At 34.8% G+C, this 18,650-nt stretch overlaps 1 protein-coding gene across 1 annotated transcript in view; it reads left to right on the plus strand.

Moving 5' to 3' along the window:
• LOC102807900 (sodium/potassium/calcium exchanger 5-like) overlaps positions 1-18,650 on the plus strand; it is a 105,472-nt gene that overhangs the window by 15,335 nt on the left and 71,487 nt on the right. Inside the window, exon 5 of the mRNA XM_085507363.1 lies at positions 483-583. Coding sequence (XP_085363489.1) covers positions 483-583 — 101 coding nt within the window. The remainder of the gene's footprint in view (positions 1-482; positions 584-18,650) is intronic.

Consider the following 18,650-nt stretch of genomic DNA (forward strand, 5'->3'; position numbering starts at 1 on the left):
AAAGGGGTTAATTATTAACTGGGTTTTAATGTTGCTTATTTTGCTGACTGGAAAATGCGCCCAAGTAAAACCAAGTGAATATGTAATATTTAGCATAGAACACATTATCTAAATGATAAAACCATGAATTTAAAACCCACTAAATATGCCTGAAATGGTGAATCGGTGAAATTTTAACCCAGTCAAATTTAGTCATTTTACAGTGTATATGTGGTATACAACACATTGGATTTGAACACTCTGAACAGTCATGTTTGAACAGTACTTTAGTCTACGTTCAGTTGCATGTAGTAGCAGCGTCACTGAACACTGAAGATCGTACAAATACATGACTTGCATACAACTGATTGTATCAGGTTCATATCGGTACACTGTTGATGCTGAAGATCATGAACTTAAATAAGCAGGTCAATGTCTAAAGCGTATTATTGTTAGATATCTTATCAGTGTAATTTGACACTTGACTTTGTTGTTATTTGTAGGAGGTGCCCTTGCATTGGTGGCCTCTATGCAGGGATTGTATTGTGTACTTGATCGGCATTCTTGGACTGGTTCTTGTCATGTTTGATAACATCTGCAGGTGGTAAGTTGATCTTTGAAATCTGTCATCACATGACAATTACACCATCAAAGACTGAAAAATAAGCTACTTGTGGATTATAGTTTTTTTTTTTTTTTTTTTTTTTTTTTTTTTTTTTTTTTTAATTAATCGTATATTAAAGTGTGATTAATAAATACAATGCACAGATTTTAATTAATCGTATATTAAAATGTGATGTAATAAATACATTGCACAGATTTTAATTAATCGTATATTAAAGTGTGATTAATAAATACAATGCACAGATTTTAATTAATCGTATATTAAAATGTGATTAATAAATACAATGCACAGATTTTAATTAATCGTATATTAAAGTGTGATTAATAAATACAATGCACAGATTTTAATTAATCGTATATTAAAATGTGATTAATAAATACAATGCACAGATTTTAATTAATCGTATATTAAAGTGTGATTAATAAATACAATGCACAGATTTTAATTAATCGTATATTAAAGTGTGATTAATAAATACAATGCACAGATTTTAATTAATCGTATATTAAAGTGTGATGTAATAAATACAAAGCACAGATTTTAATTAATCGTATATTAAAATGTGATTAATAAATACATTGCACAGATTTTAATTAATCGTATATTGAAGTGTGATTAATAAATACAATGCACAGATTTTAATTAATCGTATATTAAAGTGTGATTAATAAATACAATGCACAGATTTTAATTAATCGTATATTAAAATGTGATTAATAAATACAATGCACAGATTTTAATTAATCGTATATTAAAGTGTGATTAATAAATACAATGCACAGATTTTAATTAATTGGATTATAGTTATAGTGAAGTGAATTACACATACTAGTAAATGTTTTCTATTGATAATTTCACTTTCAAATAATATTCATGAGATATGTCTACGTCATAACCTTGTTAAAGGTTATTAGTATATTGTGTACGCAGTGCGCATACTTCGGGCTCTTATTCCGTATTTCACAAACGCATGCTTCATCACAATGAGGTCAATTGAAGTTTAAGTTCCATGCAATGTAACATTCAGCACCGTCAATAAGGTTTGAACGTTGTGTCCATAGTCGAAGCCCACACATAAGTGACGCTACCAGATATGTACAACACCTAACAAACCACACCAATCCAGCGATAGCTGAAGACTTGTTCTCTCTCGCACCATGTCATACGCTGTAATATGCAATTACATTTTAATATATTTCTGCTTGCAAAATTTATCTCGGAATCAAGCTGTTCAATTAGTACTGCATTTAGCAGTGTGTGGATTTGATTCTTGCCAAATCTATACACTGACACAATCTGTCTCAGTCGTCAAATTTCATAATCTAGTCACACACAGTGCCCAATGTCTTTATGTACTGTGTAGTAGATTTATAGCGTACAAGACAATGACAAAGCACTTTTGTAGTGGCAATCAATTTTGTTCAACAACACCTTCAAACTGAATGCTGTAAAGCGTTTCACAGCTAGAAATGTTTGCGAGTTCAGGTTTTTATAGCATTCGTGAAGAAAAAATTTCACAAAAATCACTTACTCTTCATGTCGTAGTACACAAAGGAAATTTTCTTCGCTGCAAATTTTGGCGAATTTTCATGTAACTCGCAAGAAGCAAATCAGTTTATAGTATACATGTATAAGAAGGCGTGCCATCAATTCCTGACCTGTATTCAGACCACTGACCCCTTTGCTTTGACTAATTATGCTCCGCCAAATCTGTTTTAGTTACATAGATTGAAAAATTTCTAAAAGTCTATTACGTGTTCGTTTTAACAAACACAGTACATAATTTATGCATTCTTATTGTCATGCACACCGTGCTCAGCTCGCTTCAGTAGTACATTGCTGCAGGCAACCTATCCCTAAAAATAACCTGACTTATTAGGGTTTCGAGCCCTATGGGGCGAAACCCTTTTGTAATTGCTATGTTTATTATTAGGCTTTCAAGTCCCTTCAGGCTTGAAAGCCTATTGTTTTTGTTAAGTTTATTATTATTATTAGGCTTTCAAGTCCCTTCAGGCTTGAAAGCCTATTGTTTTTGTTATGTTTATTATTAGGGTTTCGAGCCCTATGGGTCGGAAACCCTTTTGTAATTGCTATGTTTATTATTAGGGTTTCGAGCCCATTTGGTCGAAACCCTTTTGTAATTGTTCCGTTTATTATTATTATTATTATTATTAGGCTTTCAAGTCCCTTCAGGCTTGAAAGCCTATTGTTTTTGTTATGTTTATTATTATTATTAGGCTTTCAAGTCCCTTCAGGCTTGAAAGCCTATTGTTTTTGTTATGTTTATTATTATTATTATTATTATTATTATTATTATTATTATTATTATTATTATTATTCTTCCGCCAAGTTCAAACGACTTCTTCTCTGAAACGGCTGGACCGTTTTGCCTGAAAATTTGTATATACCTTCTACATGTCATGCCATTAAAAGTGACTGAAACAGATTTTCGATTAGTCACGTGGTTCGGCCGCCATCTTGGAACTCATTAAATATGCATGTCTCTTGTATCTCAAAAACTATTGCATGTACAAACATGGAACTAATGGTATATTGAAGGCAACGGACAAGAGAATTGGCCAAAATATTCGTTGACCATATATGGTCATAGAACTCATTTAATATGCATGTCTCTAATATCTCAAGCGCTATTCCATGTACAAACATGGAACAAACACTATATTGAAGACAATTGAAAAGAGAATTGGCCAACATATCCGTTGACCATATAAGGTCATATACCTCATTAAATATGCATACCTATAATATCTCAGGCACTATTTCACATACAGACATGGAACCATTGCTATATTGAAGGCTTTGGACAAGAGAAATTGTCAACATCTTCAATGACCATATATGGTCATATAACTCATTAAATATGCATGTCTCCAATATCTCAAGCACTAATGCATATATAAACATGGTACCAATGCTATTTTGAAGGCACTGGGAAAGGAAATTGGCCAACATATCCGTTGACCATATATGGTCATAGAACTCATTTAATATGCATGTCTCTAATATTGCAAGCAGTATTGAAGTTAGAGACATGGAAATAGCGCTATAATGAAGGCATTGGGCCAGAACGTCGTGTAAGCTACACTTATATACATTGCACAAATCAAATCTTCAAACTTTTTTTTCCAAATTTAATGGTGTTATGGCCCTTTTTTCTTGAAAGCCGTTAATAGCTGCTCTGCAGCTATATTTATTATTATTATTATTATTATTCTTCCGCCAACTTCAAACGACTTCTTCTCTGAAACGGCTGGACCGTTTTGCCTGAAAATTTGTATATACCTTCTACATGTCATGCCATTAAAAGTGACTGAAACAGATTTTCGATTAGTCACGTGGTTCGGCCGCCATCTTGAAACTCATTAAATATGCATGTCTCTTGTATCTCAAAAACTATTGCATGTACAAACATGGAACTAACGGTATGTTAAAGGCAATGAACAAGAGAATTGGCCAAAATATTGGATGACCATATATGGTCATGCAACTCATTAAATATGCATGTCTCTAATATCTCAGGCATTATTGCAAGTACAAAGATGGAACCAACGCTATATTGAAGACATTGGACAAAAGAATTGATCAACATAGTGTATGACCATATATGGTCATAGAACTCATTAAATATGCGTGTCTCTAATATCTCAGGCATTATTGCAAGTACAAACATGGAACCAACGCTATATTGAAGTCATTGGTCAAAAGAATTGACCAACATATTCGATGACCATATATGGTCATAGAACTCATTAAATATGCATATCCATATTATCTCGATCACTTTTAAAGATATAGACATGTACCCAAACCTATATTGAAGACATTGGACAAGAGAATTGACCAACACATTCGATGGCCATATATGGTCATAGAACTCATTAAATATGCATATCTATAATATCTCAGGCACTATTGCACATACAGACATGGAACCATTGCTATATTGAAGGCTTTGGACAAGAGAAATTGTCAACATGTTCAATTGCCATATATGGTCATATAACTCATTAAATATGCATGTCTCCAATATCTCAAGCACTATTGCATGTATAAACATGGTACCAATGCTATATTGAAGGCAATAGCAAAGAGAATTGGCCAACATATCCGTTGACCATATATGGTCATAGAACTCATTTAATATGCATGTCTCTAATATCTCAAGCGCTATCCCATGTACAAACATGGAACAAACACTATATTGAAGGCAATAGCATAGAGAATTATTGACCAACATATCCGTTCATCATATATGGTCATAGAACTCATTAAATATGCATGTCTCTAATATTTCAAGCACTATAGCATGTACAGACAGGGTACCAACGCTATATTGAAGGCAGTGGAAAAGAGAATTGACCAACATATCTGTTGACCATATATGGCCATGGAACTCATTAAATATACATCTGTATAATATCTTGAACACTATTGAAGTTAGAGACATGGAAATAGCGCTATAATGAGGGCCATAACGTCATGTAACCTACACGTATATACATTGCACAAATCAAATCTTCAAACTTTTTTTTTTCAAATTTAATGGTGTTATGGCCCTCCTTCTTGAAAGCCGTTAATAGCTGCTCTGCAGCTATATTTATTAGGGTTTCGAGCCCATTTGGTCGAAACCCTATTGTAATTGTTCCGTTTATTATTATTATTATTATTATTAGGGTTTCGAGCCCATTTGGTCGAAACCCTTTTGTAATTGTTCCGTTTATTATTATTATTAGGGTTTCGAGCCCATTTGGTCGAAACCCTTTTGTAATTGTTCCGTTTATTATTATTATTATTATTATTATTATTATTATTCTTCCGCCTAAATTTTTGGTCACGCTTTATGTCAACGCCGTTGGACCGATCAATTCAATACTTGCCACAATGGTAAAGCTATATGAGATCTGGTGCATATCCTAAGTTCAGACACGTAGGTCACATGACCAGGCCGCCATCTTGGATTAAAGGCGAAATTTTCAATGCCGAATTGCGCACCTTTCTGAGGGTCTGAGTGCTCCAATTTTGTTATGATAGTAGCAGTGCGACAAGGGCTACAAATATCATCAAAAAAAACTTTAGCGGTCACGTGACTTTTTTTTTTAGAATTTTTTTAAATTTTGTTTTGCATCTCATTTGCATAATTTTCGACAAATCAACTAACCCTGAATAACTTTGAAAGATCATATGACATAGTATTTAATTCCAAAATACCGAGTCCAGGCGATAAGCCGTTTTTTATAAGAAGATTTTAGAATGTTTTTTCATATTTTTTTGTTCTTTTATATGGTCACGTGACCTCATTTTATAGACATAATTGCAATATCTCAAGCACTGTTACAGATAGGAACATGCAACCAGTGCAATTTTGAAGTGATGGTACATGAAATTCTACTAACAAACAAGATGACCATATATGGTCATGTGATCTCATTAAATATGCATGAATGTAATATATCAAGCACTGTTACAGATAGGGACATGCAACCTGTGCAATATCGAAGCTGTAAGACACGAGATGTGACTAACTAATGTCATGACCATATATGGTCATGTGACTTCATCAAATATACATAAGTGAATTATCTCAAGCACTGTTACAGACAGGAACATGCAACTAGTGCAGTATTGAAGGTATTGCACCAGAAAGGTGACTAACATATCCGATGACCATGTATGATCATGTGATATCATTAAATATGCATTAATGTAATAACTCAAGCACTGTTACAGATATGGACATGCAACCTGTGCAATATCGAAGCTATGAGACACGAGATGTGACTAACTAATGTGATGAAAATTGATATGGTCATGTGACTTCAACAAATATGCATAAATGTGATAACTCAAGCACTGTTACAGACGGGAACATGCAACCAATGCAATACTGAAGTGATGGTACAAGAAATTTTACTAACAAACAAGATGACCATATATGGTCATGTGACGTCATTAAATATGCATAAATGTAATATATCAAGCACTGTTACAGACGGGAACATGCAACCTGTGCAATATCGAAGCTATGAGACGAGTGCTCCAATTTTTTTATGATAGTAGCAGTGCGACAAGGGCTACAAATATCATCAAAAAAAACTTTAGCGGTCACGTGACTTTTTTTTTTAGAATTTTTTTAAATTTTGTTTTGCATCTCATTTGCATAATTTTCGACAAATCAACTAACCCTGAATAACTTTGAAAGATCATATGACATAGTATTTAATTCCAAAATACCGAGTCCAGGCGATAAGCCGTTTTTTATAAGAAGATTTTAGAATGTTTTTTCATATTTTTTTGTTCTTTTATATGGTCACGTGACCTCATTTTATAGACATAATTGCAATATCTCAAGCACTGTTACAAATACGAACATGCAACCAGTGCAATATTGAAGTGATGGTACATGAAATTTTACTAACAAACAAGATGACTATATATGGTCATGTGACCTCATTGAATATGCATAAATGTAATATATCAAGCACTGCAAGAGTTAGTTACATGCAACCTGTGCAATATCGGAGGTATGGGTCAAGAGATGTGACTAACTAATGTGATGACCATATATGGTCATGTGACTATTAAATATGCATAATTGAATTATCTCAAGCACTGTTACAGATAGAAACATGCAACCTGTGCAAAATCGAAGCTATGGGACATGAGATTTGAGTAACTAATGTGATGACCGTATATGGTCATGTGCCGTCATTAAATATGCATACTTGTAATATCTCAAGCAGAATCACATATAGAGACATGCAACCTATGCAATATCGAAGCTATGTGACAAGAGATATGACTAAGCAATGTGATGACCATATATGGTCATGTAACTTCATCAAATATGCATAAATGTAATAACTCAAGCACTGTTACAGATAGGAACATGCAACCAGTGCAATATTGAAGCTATTGCACAACAGAAGTGACTAACACATCCGATGAACATATATGGTCATGTGACCTCATCAAATATGCATAAATGTTATATGTCAAGCACTGTTACAGATAGGACCATGCATCCAGTGCAATATTGAAGTTATTGCACAACAGAAGTGACTAACACATCTGATGACCATATATGGTCATGTAACCTCATCAAATATGCATAAATGTAATAACTCAAGTACTGTTACAAACGGGAACATGCAACCAGTGCAATATTGAAGCTATTGCACAAGATAGGTGATTAACATATCCGATGACCATATATGGTCATGTGACATCATTAAATATGCATAATTGTAATACCTTATGCACTGTTACAGACAGGAACATGTAACATGTTTAGTATGAAGGCCATGCAATTCCTTTAATATATTCTTGTCAATGATGCTGATTTTGGAACGCTGCTAATAAGTCAGTGGGCTCGAAACCCGACATTGCTGCAACGCAGCTATATTTATTATTATTATTATTATTATTCTTCCGCCTAAATTTTTGGTCACGCTTTATGTCAACGCCGTTGGACCGATCAATTCAATACTTGCCACAATGGTAAAGCTATATGAGATCTGGTGCATATCCTAAGTTCAGACACGTAGGTCACATGACCAGGCCGCCATCTTGGATTAAAGGCGAAATTTTCAATGACGAATTGCGCACCTTTCTGAGGGTCTGAGTGCTCCAATTTTTTTATGATAGTAGCAGTGCGACAAGGGCTACAAATCTCATCAAAAAAAACTTTAGCGGTCACGTGACTTTTTTTTTTAGAATTTTTTTAAATTTTGTTTTGCATCTCATTTGCATAATTTTCGACAAATCAACTAACCCTGAATAACTTTGAAAGATCATATGACATAGTATTTAATTCCAAAATATCGAGTCCAGGCGATAAGCCGTTTTTTATAAGAAGATTTTAGAATGTTTTTTCATATTTGTTTGTTCTTTTATATGGTCACATAATTGCAATATCTCATGCACTGTTACAGATAGGAACATGCAACCAGTGCAATATTGAAGTGATGGTACATGAAATTCTACTAACAAACAAGATGACCATATATGGTCATGTGATCTCATTAAATATGCATAAATGTAATATATCAAGCACTGTTACAGATAGGGACATGCAACCTGTGCAATATCGAAGCTATAAGACACGAGATGTGACTAACTAATGTGATGACCATATATGGTCATGTGACTTCATCAAATATGCATAAATGTAATAACTCAAGCACAGTTACAGACGGGAACATGCAACCAGTGCAATATTGAAGTGATGGTACATGAAATTTTACTAACAAACAAGATGACCATATATGGTCATGCGACCTCATTGAATATGCATAAATATAATATATCAAGCACTGCAAGAGTTAGGGACATGCAACCTGTGCAATATCGAAGGTATGGGTCAAGAGATGTGGCTAACTAATGTGATGACCATATATGGTCATGTGACTTCATTAAATATGCATAATTGAATTCTCTCAAGAACTGTTACAGACATGAACATGCAACCTGTGCAAAATCGAAGCTGTGGGACATGAGATGTGAGTAACTAATGTGATGACCGTATATGGTCATGTGTGTCATTAAATATGCATAATTGTAATATCTCAAGCAGAATCACAGATAGAGTCATGCAACCTATGCAATATCGAAGCTATGAGACAAGAGATGTGGCTAACTAATGTGATGACCATATATGGTCATGTAATTTCATCAAATATGCATAAATGTAATAACTCAAGCACTGTTACAGATAGGAACATGCAACCAGTGCAATATTGAAGCTATTGCACAACAGAAGTGACTAACACATCCGATGACCATATATGGTCATGTGACCTCATCAAATATGCATAAATGTTATATCTCAAGCACTGTTACAGATAGGAACATGCAACCAGTGCAATATTGAAGCTATTGCACAACAGAAGTCACTAACATATCCGATGATCATATATGGTCATGTGACCTCATCAAATAAGCATAAATGTAATAACTCAATCACTATTACAGACGGGAACATGCAACCTGTGCAATATCGAATCTATGGAACAAGAGATGTGACTAACTAATGTGATGACTATATATGATCATGTGACCTCATCCAATATGCATAAATGTAATAACTCAAGCACTGTTACAGACGGGAACATGCAACCTGTGCAATATCAAAGCTATGGGACAAGAGATGTGACTAACTAATGTGATGACCATATATGGTCATGTGACCTCATCAAATATGCATAAATGTTATATTTGAAACACAGTAACAGATAGAAACACACAACCTGTGCAATATCGAAGCTATGAGACAAGATATGTAACTAACACATCTGATGCCCAAACACGGTCATGTGACATCATTAAATATGCATAAATGTAATAACTCAAGCACTGTTACAGACGGGAACATGCAACCTGTGCAATATCGAATCTATGGAACAAGAGATGTGACTAACTAATGTGATGACCACATATGGTCATGTGACCTCATCAAATATGCATAAATGTTATATCTCAAGCACTGTTACAGATAGGAAAATGCAACCAATGCAATATTGAAGTTATTGCACAACAGAGCTGACAAAAACATCCGATGACCATATATGGTCATGGGACATCATTAAATATGCAAGATTGTAATACCTTAAGCACTGTAACAGACAGGAACATGCAACATGTTTAGTATGAAGGCCATGCAATTTCCTTTAATATATTATTGTCAATGATGCTGATTTTGGAACGCTGCTAATAAGTCAGTGGGCTCGAAACCCGACATTGCTGCAACGCAGCTATATTTAGGGTTTCGAGCCCATTTGGTCGAAACCCTTTTGTAATTGTTCCGTTTATTATTATTATTATTATTATTATTATTATTATTCTTCCGCCTAAATTTTTGGTCACGCTTTATGTCAACACCGTTGGACCGATCAGTTCCATACTTGCCACAATGGTAAAGCTGTATGAGATCTGGTGCATATCCTAAGTTCAGACACATAGGTCACATGACCAGGCCGCCATCTTGGATTAAAGGCGAAATTTTCAATGCCGAATTGCGCACCTTTCTGAGGGTCTGAGTGCTCCAATTTTTTTATGATAGTAGCAGTGCGACAAGGGCTACAAATTTCATCAAAAAAAACTTTAGCGGTCACGTGACTTTTTTTTTTAGAATTTTTTTAAATTTTGTTTTGCATCTCATTTGCATAATTTTCGACAAATCAACTAACCCTGAATAACTTTGAAAGATCATATGACATAGTATTTAATTCCAAAATATGGAAGTCCAGGCGAAAAGCCGTTTTTTATAAGAAGATTTTAGAATGTTTTTTCATATTTTTTTGTTCTTTTATATGGTCACGTGACCTCATTTTATAGACATAATTGCAATATCTTAAGCACTGTTACAGATAGGAACATGCAACCAGTGCAATATTGAAGTGATGGTACATGAAATTCTACTAACAAACAAGATGACCATATATGGTCATGTGATCTCATTAAATATGCATAAATGTAATATATCAAGCACTGTTACAGATAGGGACATGCAACCTGTGCAATATCGAAGCTATAAGACACGAGATGTTACTAACTAATGTGATGACCATATATGGTCATGTGACTTCATTAAATATGCATAATTGAATTATCTGAAGCACTGTTACTGACATGAACATGCAACCTGTGCAAAATCGAAGCTGTGGGACATGAGATGTGAGTAACTAATGTGATGACCGTATATGGTCATGTGACTTCATTAAATATGCATAATTGAATTATCTCAAGCACTGTTACAGATAGGAACATGCAACCAGTGCAATATTGAAGCTATTGCACAACAGAAGTGACTAACATATCCGATGACCATATATGGTCATGTGACCTCATCAAATAAGCATAAATGTAATAACTCAAGCACTATTACAGACGGGAACATGCAACCTGTGCAATATCGAATCTATGGAACAAGAGATGTGACTAACTAATGTGATGACCATATATGGTCATGTGACCTCATCAAATATGCATAAATGTTATATCTCAAGCACTGTTACAGATAGGAACATGCAACCAATGCAATATTGAAGTTATTGCACAACAGAGCTGACAAAAAATATCAGATGACCATATATGGTCATGTGACATCATTAAATATGCAAGATTGTAATACCTTAAGCACTGTTACAGACAGGAACATGTAACATGTTTAGTATGAAGGCCATGCAATTTCCTTTAATATATTATTGTCAATGATGCTGATTTTGGAACGCTGCTAATAAGTCAGTGGGCTCGAAACCCGACATTGCTGCAACGCAGCTATATTTATTATTATTATTCTTCCGCCTAAATTTTTGGTCACGCTTTATGTCAACACCGTTGGACCGATCAGTTCCATACTTGCCACAATGGTAAAGCTGTATGAGATCTGGTGCATATCCTAAGTTCAGACACATAGGTCACATGACCAGGCCGCCATCTTGGATTAAAGGCGAAATTTTCAATGCCGAATTGCGCACCTTTCTGAGGGTCTGAGTGCTCCAATTTTTTTATGATAGTAGCAGTGCGACAAGGGCTACAAATTTCATCAAAAAAAACTTTAGCGGTCACGTGACTTTTTTTTTTAGAATTTTTTTAAATTTTGTTTTGCATCTCATTTGCATAATTTTCGACAAATCAACTAACCCTGAATAACTTTGAAAGATCATATGACATAGTATTTAATTCCAAAATATGGAAGTCCAGGCGATTAGCCGTTTTTTATAAGAAGATTTTAGAATGTTTTTTCATATTTTTTTGTTCTTTTATATGGTCACGTGACCTCATTTTATAGACATAATTGCAATATCTTAAGCACTGTTACAGTTAGGAACATGCAACTAGTGCAATATTGAAGTGATGGTACATGAAATTCTACTAACAAACAAGATGACCATATATGGTCATGTGATCTCATTAAATATGCATAAATGTAATATATCAAGCACTGTTACAGATAGGGACATGCAACCTGTGCAATATCGAAGCTATAAGACACGAGATGTTACTAACTAATGTGATGACCATATATGGTCATGTGACTTCATCAAATATGCATAAATGTAATAACTCAAGCACAGTTACAGACGGGAACATGCAACCAGTGCAATATTGAAGTGATGGTACATGAAATTTTACTAACAAACACGATGACCATATATGGTCATGTGACCTCATTGAATATGCATAAATGTAATTTATCAAGCACTGCAAGAGTTAGGGACATGCAACCTGTGCAATATCGAAGGTATGGGTCAAGAGATGTGACTAACTAATGTGATGACCATATATGGTCATGTGACTTCATTAAATATGCATAATTGAATTATCTCAAGCACTGTTACAGACATGAACATGCAACCTGTGCAAAATCGAAGCTGTGGGACATGAGATGTGAGTAACTAATGTGATGACCGTATATGGTCATGTGACGTCATTAAATATGCATAATTGTAATATCTCAAGCAGAATCACAGATAGAGACATGCAACCTATGCAATATCGAAGCTATGAGACAAGAGATGTGGCTAACTAATGTGATGACCATATATGGTCATGTAATTTCATCAAATATGCATAAATGTAATAACTCAAGCACTGTTACAGATAGGAACATGCAACCCGTGCAATATTGAAGCTATTGCACAACAGAAGTCACTAACATATCCGATGACCATATATGGTCATGTGACCTCATCAAATAAGCATAAATGTAATAACTCAAGCACTATTACAGACGGGAACATGCAACCTGTGCAATATCGAATCTATGGAACAAGAGATGTGACTAACTAATGTGATGACCATATATGGTCATGTGACCTCATCAAATATGCATAAATGTTATATTTGAAACACGGTAACAGATAGAAACACACAACCTGTGCAATATCGAAGCTATGAGACAAGATATGTGACTAACACATCTGATGCCCATACACGGTCATGTGACATCGTTAAATATGCATAAATGTAATAACTCAAGCACTGTTACAGACGGGAACATGCAACCTGTGCAATATCGAATCTATGGAACAAGAGATGTGACTAACTAATGTGATGACCACATATGGTCATGTGACCTCATCAAATATGCATAAATGTTATATCTCAAGCACTGTTACAGATAGGAAAATGCAACCAATGCAATATTGAAGTTATTGCACAACACAGCTGACAAAAACATCCGATGACCATATATGGTCATGGGACATCATTAAATATGCAAGATTGTAATACATTAAGCACTGTTACAGACAGGAACATGCAACATGTTTAGTATGAAGGCCATGCAATTTCCTTTAATATATTATTGTCAATGATGCTGATTTTGGAACGCTGCTAATAAGTCAGTGGGCTCGAAACCCGACATTGCTGCAACGCAGCTATATTTATTATTATTATTATTATTATTATTATTCCGCCAACTTCAAACGACTTCTTCTCTGAAACGGCTGCACCATTTTGCCTGAAACTTTGTATATACCTTCTACATGTCATGCCATTAAAAGTGACTGAAACCGATTTTCGATTAGTCACGTGGTTCGGCCGCCATCTTGGAACTCATTAAATATGCATGTCTTTTGTATCTCAAAAACTATTGCATGTACCAACATGGAACTAACGGTATATTAAAGGCAACGGACAAGAGAATTGGCCAAAATATTCGTTGACCATATATGGTCATAGAACTCATTAAATATGCATGTCTCTTATATCTCAAGCACTATTGCATGTACAAACGTGAAACTAACGCTATATTGAAGGTAATGGTCAAGAGAATGAGCCAACATATTCGTTGACCATATAAGGTCATATACCTCATTAAATATGCATATCTATAATATCTCAGGCACTATTGCACATACAGACATGAAACAATTGCTTTATTGAAGGCTTTGGACAAGAGAAATTGTCAACATGTTCCATGACCATATATGGTCATATAACTCATTAAATATGCATGTCTCCAATATCTCAAGCACTATTGCATGTATAAACATGTTACCAATGCTATATTAAAGGAACTGAGAAAGAAAATTGGCCAACATATCCGTTGACCATATATGGTCATAGAACTCATTTAATATGCATGTCTCTAATATCTCAAGCGCTATTTCATGTACAAACATGGAACAAACACTATATTGAAGGCAATAGCAAAGGGAATTGGCCAACATATCCGTTGACCATATATGGTCATATAACTCATTAAATATGCATGTCTCCAATATCTCAAGCACTGTTGCATGTATAAACATGGTACCAATGCTATATTGAAGGAACTGGGAAAGAAAATTGGCCAACATATCCGTTGACCATATATGGTCATAGAACTCATTTAATATGCATGTCTCTAATATCTCAAGCGCTATTCCATGTACAAACATGGAACAAACACTATATTGAAGGCAATAGAAAAGAGAATTGGCCAACATATCCGTTGACCATATATGGTCATAGAACTCATTAAATATGCATGTCTCTAATATTTCAAGCAGTATTGCATGTACAGACAGGGTACCAACGCTATATTGAAGGCAGTGGAAAAGAGAATTGGCCAACATATCCGTTGACCATATATGGTCATAGAACTCATTAGATATGCATATTTATAATATCTCGAGCACTATTGAAGTTAGAGACATGGAAATAGCGCTATAATGAAGACATTGGGCCAGAACGTTGTGTAACCTACACGTATATACATTGCACAAATCAAATCTTCAAACTTTTTTTTACAAATTTAATGGTGTTATGGCCCTTCAGGCTTGAAAGCCGTTAATAGCTGCTCTGCAGCTATATTTAGGGTTTCGAGCCCATTTGGTCGAAACCCTATTGTAATTGTTCCGTTTATTAGGGTTTCGAGCCCATTTGGTCGAAACCCTATTGTAATTGTTCCGTTTATTATTATTATTATTATTATTATTATTATTATTCTTCCGCCTAAATTTTTGGTCACGCTTTATGTCAACGCCGTTGGACCGATCAATTCAATACTTGCCACAATGGTAAAGCTATATGAGATCTGGTGCATATCCTAAGTTCAGACACGTAGGTCACATGACCAGGCCGCCATCTTGGATTAAAGGCGAAATTTTCAATGCCGAATTGCGCACCTTTCTGAGGGTCTGAGTGCTCCATTTTTTTTATGATAGTAGCAGTGCGACAAGGGCTACAAATCTCATCAAAAAAAACTTTAGCGGTCACGTGACTTTTTTTTTTAGAATTTTTTTAAATTTTGTTTTGCATCTCATTTGCATAATTTTCGACAAATCAACTAACCCTGAATAACTTTGAAAGATCATATGACATAGTATTTAATTCCAAAATATCGAGTCCAGGCGATAAGCCGTTTTTTATAAGAAGATTTTAGAATGTTTTTTCATATTTTTTTGTTCTTTTATATGGTCACGTGACCTCATTTTATAGACATAATTGCAATATCTCAAGCACTGTTACAGATAGGAACATGCAACCAGTGCAATTTTGAAGTGATGGTACATGAAATTCTACTAACAAACAAGATGACCATATATGGTCATGTGATCTCATTAAATATGCATGAATGTAATATATCAAGCACTGTTACAGATAGGGACATGCAACCTGTGCAATATCAAAGCTATAAGACACGAGATGTGACTAACTAATGTCATGACCATATATGGTCATGTGACTTCATCAAATATACATAAATGTAATAACTCAAGCACTGTTACAGACGGGAACATGCAACCTGTGCAATATCGAAGCTATGGGACAAGAGATGTGACTAACTAATGTGATGACCATATATGGTCATGTGACCTCATCAAATATGCATAAATGTTATATTTGAAACACAGTAACAGATAGAAACACACAACCTGTGCAATATCGAAGCTATGAGACAAGATATGTGACTAACACATCTGATGCCCATACACGGTCATGTGACATCATTAAATATGCATAAATGTAATAACTCAAGCACTGTTACAGACGGGAACATGCAACCTGTGCAATATCGAATCTATGGAACAAGAGATGTGACTAACTAATGTGATGACCACATATGGTCATGTGACCTCATCAAATATGCATAAATGTTATATCTCAAGCACTGTTACAGATAGGAAAATGCAACCAATGCAATATTGAAGTTATTGCACAACAGAGCTGACAAAAACATCCGATGACCATATATGGTCATGGGACATCATTAAATATGCAAGATTGTAATACCTTAAGCACTGTTACAGACAGGAACATGCAACATGTTTAGTATGAAGGCCATGCAATTTCCTATAATATATTATTGTCAATGATGCTGATTTTGGAACGCTGCTAATAAGTCAGTGGGCTCGAAACCCGACATTGCTGCAACGCAGCTATATTTATTATTATTATTCTTCCGCCTAAATTTTTGGTCACGCTTTATGTCAACACTGTTGGACCGATCAGTTCCATACTTGCCACAATGGTAAAGCTGTATGAGATCTGGTGCATATCCTAAGTTCAGACACATAGGTCACATGACCAGGCCGCCATCTTGGATTAAAGGCGAAATTTTCAATGCCGAATTGCGCACCTTTCTGAGGGTCTGAGTGCTCCAAATTTTTTATGATAGTAGCAGTGCGACAAGGGCTACAAATTTCTTCAAAAAAAACTTTAGCGGTCACGTGACTTTTTTTTTTAGAATTTTTTGAAATTTTGTTTTGCATCTCATTTGCATAATTTTCGACAAATCAACTAACCCTGAATAACTTTGAAAGATCATATGACATAGTATTTAATTCCAAAATATGGAAGTCCAGGCGAAAAGCCGTTTTTTATAAGAAGATTTTAGAATGTTTTTTCATATTTTTTTGTTCTTTTATATGGTCACGTGACCTCATTTTATAGACATAATTGCAATATCTTAAGCACTGTTACAGTTAGGAACATGCAACCAGTGCAATATTGAAGTGATGGTACATGAAATTTTACTAACAAACAAGATGACCATATATGGTCATGTGACCTCATTGAATATGCATAAATGTAATATATCAAGCACTGCAAGAGTTAGGGACATGCAACCTGTGCAATATCGAAGGTATGGGTCAAGAGATGTGGCTAACTAATGTGATGACCATATATGGTCATGTGACTTCATTAAATATGCATAATTGAATTATCTCAAGCACTGTTACAGATAGAAACATGCAACCTGTGCAAAATCGAAGCTATGGGACATGAGATGTGAGTAACTAATGTGATGACCGTATATGGTCATGTGCCGTCATTAAATATGCATAATTGTAATATCTCAAGCAGAATCACAGATAGAGACATGCAACCTATGCAATATCGAAGCTATGTGACAAGAGATATGACTAACTAATGTGATGACCATATATGGTCATGTAACTTCATCAAATATGCATAAAGGTAATAACTCAAGCACTGTTACAGATAGGAACATGCAACCAGTGCAATATTGAAGCTATTGCACAACAGAAGTGACTAACACATCCGATGACCATATATGGTCATGTGACCTCATCAAATATGCATAAATGTTATATCTCAAGCACTGTTACAGATAGGAACATGCAACCAGTGCAATATTGAAGCTATTGCACAACAGAAGTGATTAACATATCCGTTGACCATATATGGTCATGTGACCTCATCAAATAAGCATAAATGTAATAATTCAAGCACTATTACAGACGGGAATATGCAACCTGTGCAATATCGAATCTATGGAACAAGAGATGTGACTAACTAATGTGATGACCACATATGGTCATGTGACCTCATCAAATATGCATAAATGTTATATCTCAAGCACTGTTACAGATAAGAAAATGCAACCAATGCAATATTGAAGTTATTGCACAACAGAGCTGACAAAAACATCCGATGACCATATATGGTCATGGGACATCATTAAATATGCAAGATTGTAATACCTTAAGCACTGTTACAGACAGGAACATGCAACATGTTTAGTATGAAGGCCATGCAATTTCCTTCAATATATTATTGCCAATGATGCTGA

The sequence above is a fragment of the Saccoglossus kowalevskii genome, chromosome 13 (assembly GCF_978046115.1).
Source record: "Saccoglossus kowalevskii chromosome 13, keSacKowa6.1, whole genome shotgun sequence".
NCBI classification, from domain to species: Eukaryota; Metazoa; Hemichordata; class Enteropneusta; family Harrimaniidae; genus Saccoglossus; species Saccoglossus kowalevskii.